This window comes from Orycteropus afer, unplaced genomic scaffold (genome assembly GCF_000298275.1).
Source record: "Orycteropus afer afer isolate SDZICR_OR568_19922 unplaced genomic scaffold, OryAfe1.0 scaffold00110, whole genome shotgun sequence".
NCBI lineage: Eukaryota > Metazoa > Chordata > Mammalia > Tubulidentata > Orycteropodidae > Orycteropus > Orycteropus afer.
The window spans coordinates 6,668,616-6,681,115 of record NW_006921697.1 but is presented as its reverse complement, the minus strand read 5'-3'; the positions used below and the strand labels follow the sequence as shown (position 1 = coordinate 6,681,115).

The window sequence follows — 12,500 nt, the reverse complement described above, 5'->3', positions numbered from 1 at the left end:
TCAACTTTGCTAGGCCATGATTCCCAGTATTGTGTGGTTGTCCTCTATTTTGTGATATAATTATCCTCCATTGATTGTATATATTACAAATCTTTGCCTCTATGTGTTAATGAGCCAGGATTAGTGTGAGATGCACTCAAGTCATCACCCTTGCTTGGGTCACACCTTTCATCTTACAAAAGAGAAAACAAGAGAGAAGCAAGTGGGATTGCAAGGGGGAGGGGGACAGAGACAGGACCTGACTACAATAGGAAGACATGGGAATGGAGCACATCCTTTGGACCCAGGATCCCTGTGCTGAGAACCTCCTAGACCCAAGAAATAGAGAGCTGTAGCACCAGAAACAGTGAGAAGCAGAAGCAGCAGAACCAGGAAACCAGCAAGATAGTACAGTGGACTTCCCCACTCATGGAGTGAAAGAGCTGAGCACCTTCATGCCAAGACTCACTGGTAGAGTGGGATATCTCTGGGTACTTATCAGTTGAACTAAAGAACTTTGTGGCACTTGCTCCAGGAGGCCCTGAGCAGGGCCCGGCAACAGAGGGTAAGAGGTGGCTGTTTTGATTGAAGAACCTTATCCTGAGTCATTTCTGATCCTAACTTGTAACCTGTTACTTCTCTAGTAAACCACATAATTGTGGGTATTGTCTGTGAGTTGTGTGGCCATTGCAGTGAATTACAGCACCCAGCAGAGAAGCATAATGCCTAAGATATTTGACTGCTAACCAGAAGGCTGGCAGTTCAAATCCACCAGCCACTCCTCAGAAGGAAGACTAGGCAATATACTTCTGTAAACATTTACCACCTTGGAGACCCAAAGGGGGTCGCTGTGAGTCGGAATCTACTTGATGGCAGTGATTTTTTTGGTTTGGTTCTAGTTGCATAGAAGTAGAGAATGCTGTGGGAGGGTGGCTCTGTCAGAATTCATAATAAGATTGGAGAGAGAAGGTATGTCTGACCTCCTCTGCTTCACAGCAATCAGCCTCGGGCTGTCGATGCTGATAATGATTCTCCTCCCCACTTGTGAAGTTAGATGAGGAGGTCAGATGCTGCTGCCATGCCATTTTTACACATGAATTAGCTTATAGCCAGATAGCAGTGCTCATATGGACTGAATATGTCCTGTCTAACTTACTCCAGTCCTTACCATCCTTGATGATATCCCAGCTTGAGATTGTGTACTGGTATTCTTGCATCATTGTGTGTGCACTGTTGTTTTTCACGTATTTAAAGAAGTATTTATTGCACTCATGTCTATATCAAAACAGGCAAAGAGATGATACACATGGTAAGTGACATGTTTCTCATGGACCTTGTCACTTGTTTACATCTCTGCTTGGCCCTGCCGGCACCTGAGATTACAAACTCTATCTTAAACATTAAAGAGCATTCTAAAATATCTCCTCCAAGGGATCCTCACTACACATGCCCTGCCTCTGCAGGTACAGTATGCCCCAGTGTTAGTTGAGCAAACCTGGAAAAGGATACTGAATCACAGAAGTTAATGAGGAAGACATTAAGTCAACTACTTCAGTTTAAGAGAGGATTAGAAAAAATGAAAAATGTTAATACTCTTGCTCTGTTTAAGAGAGGATTAGAAAAAATGAAAAATGTTAATACTCTTGCTCTGTTTTTAAGTCAGTGAAAAAAAATTAAAAACTAATGAGAAAGTTATGAAAGTACTTCAAGAGATTGGGTCAGTTTGAACTTGGGGTTCTGTGGCCCGTTAGTACCCATTCCTTGACTCTTCAGGAAATGGGCAAAGCTCTTAAGGAGGAAAGTGAAGTAGTAAGCTCAGCAGATGTCCTAGGCTGTTAAAAAATGCCAAACTCATCCTCACTTTGGCCAAAGCTATTTGCCCAGGCTAAAGTGTAGGTGGCATGAAATAATTTTCAACAAAGGTAGGGGAATCAGTGCATAAAAGGATTTGAATGGGTACAGAGTCAGAAACCGGCCTTGACAAATGCAAGACAGGAGAAAGAAACACCTTGGTCATATACCAAATGCTGTGGCTGGTACCACATTATTTGCCCTTGAGCGAAGCGGTGATCTTGACACAGCCCAGACGCTTGTTTTTGTTACTCAGGATGCTCTGGATGCGGTAGTTCCCGGTGCTGAGCCAGCCAGGCAGCTCCAGGTCAGGCAACATAAAATCAGACTTGGGTAGTGAATAGGTGCCCTGTAGGAAAGCCAGTAAGACCACTGGTCAGTGAAAGCCTCCTGATAGGACCCTCTGAAGGAGCCATCACTACGATTACAACCATGGCCTGCTTACCTAAAAGTCACACAAGATTAAAGATTGTCATAATGCTGCAAAACATGGAAATGTTGTAGTTAAAGAGCCCTGAAGATCACATCCAAGTTCAAGTCACCCATTCTCAAATGGATAAACTGAGGCCCAGAAAAGATAGATGGTTCAGGATGGGTCATACCAACTTACACCACAGACATACAGATCTGCAGGAAATCTTTCTCCTTCTCTCCAAACCCCATCTCTTTACTCTAGCCACAGGGATAAAGGCCTCCCTCCCCAAGTACTTACTGCTTTGAAGGGACAGTGGCATGGAAGCCCATAGGTGTGCAGGGGCTCAGGGCAGCTCTCCCCAGGGGGAATGAAAGTGTCAAGCACATTACAGAAGTCGTCATAGGTACAACTGCCAATCTGTTCCACACACGGGATCTTGACCCAGAAGCCTGCTACTTCCTTTTCTATAGTTAATTCCACCTAATGAGAAAGAGTTTGAAAAGATTACAAGCAGAAATTCCATGGGAAAACATTCCAGCTCCTCTGTTTTGGTTTTTTTTAATCACTTAATTTTTAACTAGATAGGGCCTTAGAGATCATCTCTTCTAGGAATGACAATTAGTGGCACATGCACCAATACTGTCCTTTCCTGTGCTTGTGACATACATTAATAATCTGTTGTGATTTCTTTTACCTCCCTCACTGACCTACATACAGCCTAAGAATTCTTTAAGTACTCATCACCCATTGATTGGAGCTAACACTTGAGTTGACACCCACTTGTCACTTAACCATTAATTGTGGCATTATTTGCTGGACTTTTCTTGGAAGCGCATTCTTGGCCTCAGAACCCTCTACCACATAGGACTTCAGGAGTTCTGACCAAATTATTGGAGTTGGTTATCAAGATAAAACCTATTTGAAGAGAGTGGAGCAAGATGATAAAGTGAGTGGAGGCTTCCAATTGCTAACCTACTTCAATTACTCCCCCAGCAACTAACCTACTAAACAATAAATGAAAACAAGCATAGACTAAGATCTCAGAATTCTGAATGGCACACGAGGTATTGGAGAATCAGGGTAAATTCAGAAGTAGGGGAAAGGAGGAACAAGGATGGCACAGAAACTGGGAAAACTTCCCCTCTGATATTGAGAGTGCTTGCTCACTGCATCCATTTTGGGATGAGGCTGGGTAACATCCCAACGAATAACAGAAAAAGAGCTAATCTGAGGAAGTGCAGTCCAATTTTTTTTTTAAGGTGGTGCAAAATGTCTGGGGGAGATGATGGGTCATGCAGTTGGGAGGGGGCAATCAAGACTATGGCACTGAGAAAGAGTGCTACTGAATCTTGCCAAGGCCCAAGACAAATGAACACTAGGACTAGGAGGAACAGTAAGCACAGCAGGGCAAGGGGAACACTTCAGACTGAAAGAGAGACAGTGAGACACTGTGGACAAGCCTATGCAAAGATACCTATGAAGGAAAGACATAAAGAGCCCCCACCTTCACTACAGGAAAGTTGAGCCCCAATGCTTATATCAGTGTCTATGAACAGCTAAACCCCACCTCCCACACACAAATACATGCATAACAAATTCCAGAGATCAAGCATCCAATACTTTTGTCAGCATTGACAAAAACCTAAGGATAAGCAAGCTCTCTAGGAGTTCTCAGAAGATACCATCCCACTGCCTATGAGGCTGAGTGGAGCTGCCCTGTGGGGATAACAGAGCTGTAAGTCTTTGTGGAGGTAGGCTGCCATATCTTTGCCCCTTGGTGTGGCTGGTGAGTGAAAGCCCCATCCTTTTGGTTGGCAGCCAGCCCAGTGCTTAGCCTCTGTGCCACCAGAGCATCCAATCAGAACATTTTCTCACTAAAACAAGAAAACAAAATTTAAAGTGAAAAAAAAAAAAAGAAGAGAGATAACAAAATGACCCAAGTTTAACAGAAAGTAGCAAAGCACACAAAATCACAAGAGAAGGGACAGTCAAAACCAAGATATGAAGAAGAGGAAATTTCTCCTACGAAGGCCAGAATAATTCAAAGAATTTATCATTTTCAGACTATTGTGCTACACATGTTTAAAGAAAGCAAAAGGCAAACACAGAAAACAAACCAGCAGAGATCAGGAAAAAAAATGAGAGACTCAATGTGGAAAGTGAAAACATCCACCCCACCCCACCCCACCCAAAAGAGAGAGAGAGAGAGAGAGAGAGAACTACTGGAATGGAAGAATTAAAAGCCTGAATTAGAAAAAGCAAGAGAAACACTGAACAATAGAGTCAAACAGACAGAAGATAGAATAAATGAACTAGAAGACAAAATAGCTGAACTTAACAAGTCTGAGTAAAGATAAAGAAAAGCAAACAAACCCAAAAGGAAATACAGGACTCCATTAAGAAATTTAACATTAGAATTACTGCAATCCCCAAGTACCATGAGAACAATGCCAAAAAAATCAAACTCACTGGCATCACCATCACTCATCTGACAGTTTGTCATACTGTGGTGGCTTGCATGTTGTTGTGAGGCTGGAGGCTACTCCACTGATATTTCAAAAAACACCAGGGTCACTCATGGTGGACAGGTTTCAGCAGAGCTTCCAGACTGAGGCAGACTCAGAAGAAGGAAGGGGCCATCCACTTCTCAAAGAATTGGCCAGTAAAAACATTATGAATAGCAGTGAAACACTGTCTGATATATTACTGGAAAATCTTATGAATAGCTCTGAAACACTGTCCAATAAATACAGTGCCAAAGATAAGCCCATCAGTAAAGAAGCCACTCAAAACCCAACTGGGAAGAGCTGCCTCCTCAGAGTAGAGTCAACCTTAAAGATGTGGTGCAGTAAAGCTTTTGGGACCTCCATTTGCTGATGTGGCACAACTCAAAGTGGGATGAAACAGCTGCAAACATCCATTAATAATCAGAACATGTAATGTACAAACTAGGAATCTATGAAAATTGGAATGTATCAAAAATGAAATGGAACACATAAAGATTAGTATGCTAGATATTGCTGTTAGGTGTATCAAGTCAGCTCTGCCTCAAAATGACCCTATGTACAACAAAATGAAACACTGGCTAGTCCTGTGCGAGCCTCATAATCCTTGCTATACCTGAGCCCATTGTTGCAGGCACTGTGTCAATCCATCTCATTGAGAGTCTTTTCCTTTTCCATTGGCCCTCCACCTTACTAAGCATGATAGCTTTCTCTAGGGAATGGTCCCTTCTGACAACATGACCAAAGTAGGTCAGATGAAGTCTGGCCATTCTTGCTTCCAAAGAGCATTCCAGCTGCACTTCTTCCAGGACAGATTTGTTGGTTCTTTTGGCAGTTGACGGTACTTTCAGTATTCTTTGCTAACACCACAATTAAAAAGCATCAACTATTATTTGGTCTTCCTTATTCATTGTCCAGCTTTCATAGGTATATGAGTCAATCGAAAATACCATGGCTTGGGTGAGGCGCCCCTTAGTCTTCAAAAAGACATCGCTGCTCTTCAGCACTTTAAAGAGGTCTTTTGCAGCAGATTTCCCCAGTGCAGTATGTCATCGGATTTCTTGACTGCTCCTTTTATTGGTGTTGATTGTGGAACCAAGTAATATGAACTCTTTGACAACTTCAATCTTTTCTCCATTTATCATGATGCTGTTTATTCATCTAGTTGTGAGGATTTTCATTTTCTTTATGTTCCAGTGTAATGTATACTGCAGACTGGTGTCTTTAATCTTCATCAATAAGTGTTTCAAGTCATCTTCACTTTCAGCAAGCAAAGTTGTGTCATCTGCATATCACAGGATGTTAATAAGTCTCCCTCCAATCCTGATGCCACACTCTTCTTCATACAGTCCAGCTTCCCAGATTATTTTCTCAGCATACATATTGTATAAGTATGGTAAAAGGATACAACCCACACACACTCCTTTCCAGATTCTAAACCATGTAGTATCCCCTTGTTCTATTCAAACAAAAGCCTTTTGGTCTATGTACAGGTTCCTCACGAGCACAAATAAGTGTTCTGGAATTCCCATTCTTCTCAAAATTATCCATAACATGTTATGATCCACACAGTTGAATGCTTTTGCATAGTCAACAAAACACAAGTAGACATTTTTCTGGTACTCTTGGATTTCAGCCAAGATCCATTTGACATCAACAATGATATCCCTTGTTCCACATCCTCTTCTGAATCCAGCTTGCATTTCTGGAAGTTCCCTGTCAATATACTGCTGCAACCATTTTTCAATTATCTTCAACACTATTTTACCTGTGTGTGATATTAAAGATATTGTTTGATAATTTCCACATTCCGTTGGATCACCTTTCTTAGAAATGGGTAAATATGGATTCCTTCCAGTCAGTTGGCCAGGTAGCTGTTTCCAAATTTCTTGGAATAGATGAGTGAGTGCCTCCAGTGGGGCATCCATTTGTTTGAACATCTCAATGGATATTGCACCAATTCTGGGAGCTGTGCTTTTCACCAATTCCATGAGAGAGGCTTCTTCCTTCAATATCACTGGTTCTTGATCATATGCCACCTCCTGAAATGGATGAACATCAACCAATTCTTTTTGGTACAGTGACTCTGCATATTCCTTCCATCTTCTTTTGATGTTTCCTGCATCATTCAACATTTTACCCATAGAATATTTTAACATTGCAACTCGAGGTTTGAATTTTTCTTCAGTTTTTTCAGCTTAGCGTTTTCTTCCCTTTTGGTTTTTGAACTCCAGGTCTTTGCACATTGGCCATTTTGAATCAGAAAACCATATGATCTACTATGCCAGGAATGACAAATTGAAGAGGAATAGTGTGGCATTCATTGTCACAAAAAAATGTTTCAAGACCTATCCTGAAGTACAATGCTGTCAATGATAAGATAATATCCATCTACCTACAAGGAAAACCAGGGGGAGCTCTGGTAGCATAGTGCCTAAAGCACTTGACTGCTAACTAGAAGGCTGGCGGTTCAAACCCACCAGCCACTCCCCAGAAGGAAGGCTGGGCAATCTACTTCTGTAGTGATTACCACCTCGGAAACCCAAGGAGGGGTCACTATGAGTCAGAGACGACTTGATGGCACATAACAACAACAACAACAACACAAGGAAGACCAGTTAATACTACTATTATTCACATTTATGCACCAAGCACTAAAGCCAAAGACAAGGAAACTACAGGTTTTTACCAACATCTGCAGTTTGAAATTGACCAAACATGCAATCAAGATGTGTTGATTATCACTGGTGATTGGAATGTAAAAGTTGGAAACAATGAAGAATCACTAACAGTTGGAAAACATGACCTTGGTGGTAGAAATAATGCTGGAGATTGCATGATAGAATTTTGCAAGATCAACAACTTACTGATTGCAAATGCCTTTTTTAAACAACACAGTGGCTACCCATATGGACTTCACCAGATGGAATACACAGGAATCATATTGGCTACATCTGTATAAAGAGGCAATCGAGAAATTCAATATCTTCATTCAAAACAAGGCCAGGAGCTGACTGTGGAACAGACTAACAATTGCTCATATGCAAGTTCAAGTTGAAGCTTAAGACAATTAAAATAAGTCACAAGAGACTAAATATGACCTTGATTGCATCCCATTTGAATTTAGAGACCATCTAAAGAATAGGTTTGACACATTGAGCACCAATGACCAAAAACCAGATGAATGGTGGGATGACATCAAGAACATCATCCATGAAGACAGCAAAAGGTCACTAAAAAGACAGGAAAGAAAGAATGTATGTCAGAAGAGACTCTGAAACTTGCCCTTGAATGGAGAGTAGCTAAAGCAAATGGAAGAAATGACAAGATAAAAGAGCTGAACAGGTGGTTTCAAAGAGCAGCTCGAGAAGACAAAGTCAATTATTATAGTGACACGTGCACAGACCTGGAGTTAGAAAACCAAATGGGAGGAACATGCTTGGCATTTTTCAAGCTTAATGAATTGAAAAACAATTCAAGCCTCAAATTGCAATATTGAAGGATTCCATGGGCAAAATATCGAATGATGCATTTAACATCAAAAGAAGATGGAAGAAATACAGAGTCACTGTACCAAAAAGAATTGGTCAATGTTCATCTATTTCAAGACGTGGTATATGATCAAGAACCAATGGTATTGAAGGAAGAAGTTGAAGCTGCACTGAAGGAAGTGGCAAAAAACAAGACTCCAAGCACTGGCAGAATACTCATTGAGATGTTTCAGCAAACAGATGCTGCACTAGAGGCCTTTACTTATCTATGCCAAGGAATTTGGAAGACAGCTTCCTGGCCAACTGACTGGAAGAGATCCATTTTTATACTCATTCCAAAGAAAGGCAATCCAACAGAATGTGGAAATTATCTAACAATATCATTAATATCACACACAAGCAATATCTTGCTGAAGATAATTCAAAAATGATTGTAGCAATCGATTGACAGGGAACTTCCAGAAATCCAAGCTGGATTCAGGAGAGGGAGTGGGATGAGAGATATCATTGTTGATGTCAGATGGATCTTGGCTCAAAGCAAATACCAGAAAGATGTTACTTGTATTTCATTGACTATGCAAAAGCATTCAATTGTGTGGATCATAACAACTTATGGATTATATTGAGAAGAACAGGAATTCCAGAACACTTAATTCTGCTCATGAGGAACCTATACATAGACCAGGAGGCTCTCATTTGAACACAATAAGGAGATACTGCATGGTTTAAAATCAGGAAAGAAGTGTGTCAGGGTTGTATCCTTTGACCATATTTATGCAATCTGTATGCTGAGCAAATAATCCAACAAGTTGGACTATATGAAGAACACAGCATCAGGACTGGAGGAGGATTCATTAACAACCTGCAATATGCAGATGACACAACTTTGATTGCTAAAAGTGAAGATGACTTGAAGCACTTACTCATGAAGATTAAAGACAACAGTCTGCAGTATGAATTACATTTTAACATAAAGAAAACAGAAATCCTCACAACTAGATGAATAAACATCATGACAAATGGAGAAAAGATTGAAGCTGTCAAAGATTTCATATTACCTGTTACCATGATTAACACCAAAGCAGCAGTCAAAAAATCAGATGTATTGTACTGGGAAAATCTGTTGCAAAACACCTCTTTTTAAAGTGCTGAAGAGCAAAGGTAATTCCTTGAAGACTAAGGTACACCTAACCCAAGCCATGGTATTTTCAGTCACCTCATACACATGTGAAAGCTGGACAATGAATAAGAAAGACCAATTAGAGTTGATGCTTTTGAGTTGTGGTGCTCACAAAGTATACTGAAAGTACCATGGACTGCCAGAAGAATATACAAATTGTCCTGGAAGAATTGAAGCCAAAATGCTCCTTGGAAGTGAGAATGTAAATCAAAACAGTTTGGTATTGGTTCAACAACAGACACATAGATCAGTAGAACAGAAGTGAGAACTCAGAACTAAACCTAGCCATCCATGGACAACTGATTTTCAACCAGGATCAAAGTCCATTCAATGGGGCAGACATACGCTCTACAATACAGGATGCTGGGAAAACTAGATATCCACCTGCAGAAAAATGAAACAGAATCCATTCCTCACACCACAGACAAAAATTAACTCAAAATGGATCAAAGATCTAAATGTTAAACATAAAACTCCTGGAACATAACACAGGAAGAAAACAATGGGACTTAATCTTCTGTAAAAATAGAATAACAAACATTATAAGAGATAGATGAACAGAAAAAGATAAAATAGACAAATGAGGCCTCATAAAAATTAAAAATTTATACTCATCAAAAGACTTTATGAAAAGAGTAGACAACCTACAGACTTGGGGGAAAAAAAATCTTCAGAAATGATTTATCCAATAAGGGTCTAATCTAAATCTACAGAAAACTGTAACAACTCAACAGACAAATGACCCCATCACAAAATTAGCAAGGACACAAATAGAACCTTCACCAAAGAGGCTATCTAAGCAGTTAACAAACATATGAAAAAATGTGCACAATCATTAGCCATTGTTGTTGTTAGGTGCCATCAAGTCATCTCCAACTCATAGTGACCCTGTGCACAGCAGAATGAAACACCACCCAGTCCTGCAACAGCTCCGCCCATTGCCATTGCCACTGTGTCAATCCATCTTGTTAAGGGCCTTCCCCTCTTTTGTCAACCCTCCACCCTACCAAGCATGACATCTTTCTCCAGAGAATGGCCCCTTTTGACAACATGACCAAAGTATGAAAGACGAAGTCTGGCCATTCTAGCTTCCAAGGAGCATTCCAGCTTCACTTCCCCCAGGACAGATTTGTTAGTTCTTTTAGCAGTCCATGGTACTTTCAGCATTCTTCGCCAACACCACAACTCAAAAGCATTGATTCTTTTTAGGTCTTCCTTCTTCGTTGTCCAGCTCTCACATGCACATGAGGCAATTGAAAATAGTCAGGCTCACCTTAGTCCTCAAGGAGACATCTTTGGTCTTCAGCACTTGAAAGAGGTTCTTTGCAGCCAATTTGCCCAGTGCTATACATCATCTGATGTCTTGACTGCTGCTTCTATTGGCGTCGACTGTAGAATCAAGCAATGTGAAGTCTTTGACAACTTCAATCTTTTCTCCATTTATCTGATGTTGCTTACAAGTTCAGTTGTGAGGATTTTTGTTTTCTTTATATTGAGATGTAATCCATACTGCAGACTGTATTATTCAACCTTCATCAGTAAGTGCTTCAAGTCATCCTCAATTTCAGCAAGCAACATTCTCTGATACAGCACAGGAAGATGAAACCCTTAAGTCAGAAGGCAGTCAAGGTATGACTGGGAAAGAGTTGCCTCATCAGAGTAGAACCAACTTAATGATATGTGTAAATTAAATCTTGAGGTACCTCCATTCGCTGATGGGGCACAACTCAAATTGAGGAGAAACAGCTGAAACATCCATTAATAATAGGAATATGGAATGTATAAACTATGAATCTAGGAAAATTGGAAGTTGTCAAAAATGAAATGGAATGCATAAAGATTGATATCCTAGGCATTAGTGAGCTGAAATGGACGAGTTTTGGCCATTTTGAATCAGACAACCATATGATCTACTATGCCTGGAATGACGATTTGAAGAGGAATGGTGTGGTATTCATCATCACAAAGGATGTTTCAAGATCTGTCCTGAAGTACCATGCTGTCAGTGACAGGACAATATCCACACACCTACAAGAAACACCAGTAAATACTACTATTATACAAATTTATGCACTAACCACCAAAGCCAAAGATGAGAAAATTGAAAATTTTTATCAACTTCTGCATTCTGAAATTGACTGAACATACAATCAAGATGTGTTAATTATCACTGGCAACTGGAATGCAAAAGTTGGAAACAAAGAAGATCACCAGTAGTTGCAATTTGGACCTTGGTGATAGAAATAACACTGAAATCACATGATAGAATTTTGCAAGACCAACAACTTACTCATTGCAAACAGCTTTTTTCAACAACAAAAATGGCAGCTATACTTGTGGACTTCACCAGATGGAGTACACAGGAATCAGATTGACTACATCTGTGGCAAGAGGTGATGGAAAGGCTCAGTATCTTCAGTCAAAACAAGGCCAGTAGCTGATTGTGGAACAGATCAACAATTGCTCATACGCAAGTTCAACTTGAAGTTCAAGACAATTAAAAAAAAGTCCATGAGAGCCAAAATATGACCTTGAATATATCCCTCCTGAATTTAGAAACCATCTAACGAATAAATTTGATGCACTGAACACCAATGACCGAAAACCAGAGGAATTGTGGGATGACATCAAAAACATCATCCATAAAGAAAGCAAGAGATCATTAAAAAGATGAGAAAGAAAGAAAAGACCAAAATGGATGTCAGAAGAAACTCTGAAACTTGTCCTTGAGTGAAGAGTAGCTAAAGCACTGACAAGGGGCAAGGTTGTGGTCACTGCTTGGTCACAGCCAGCTGCCCAGAGGGACTGAGTAGTTGAACCTGTGGGCTTGGGACCATAGTCACAGGGGGCATCAAGCTCAATTGGCATAAGATACTATACAAAACATTGTTCCACCTCCTACTTTAGTGAGCAGTGACTGGAATCTTAAAAGCTAGCAAGCTGCCATCTAGATGCAACGATGGGTCTTTCCTCATCCAGGGCAAAGAAGAATGAAGAAAACCAAAATTCATGGAAACAATTAGTCCTAGTGACTAGTAAACCATCCGATCTGCAGCCTATACAACTATGAGACCAAAAGA

At 40.4% G+C, this 12,500-nt stretch overlaps 1 protein-coding gene across 1 annotated transcript in view; it reads right to left on the bottom strand.

Moving 5' to 3' along the window:
• Positions 1-2,023: 2,023 nt before the first annotated feature.
• The window catches only part of GM2A (GM2 ganglioside activator), a 49,127-nt gene continuing 38,650 nt past the window's right edge, over positions 2,024-12,500 (bottom strand). Inside the window, exons 3-4 of the mRNA XM_007943636.1 lie at positions 2,543-2,725; positions 2,024-2,179 (exon numbers count right to left, since the gene is read on the bottom strand). Coding sequence (XP_007941827.1) covers positions 2,024-2,179; positions 2,543-2,725 — 339 coding nt within the window. The remainder of the gene's footprint in view (positions 2,180-2,542; positions 2,726-12,500) is intronic.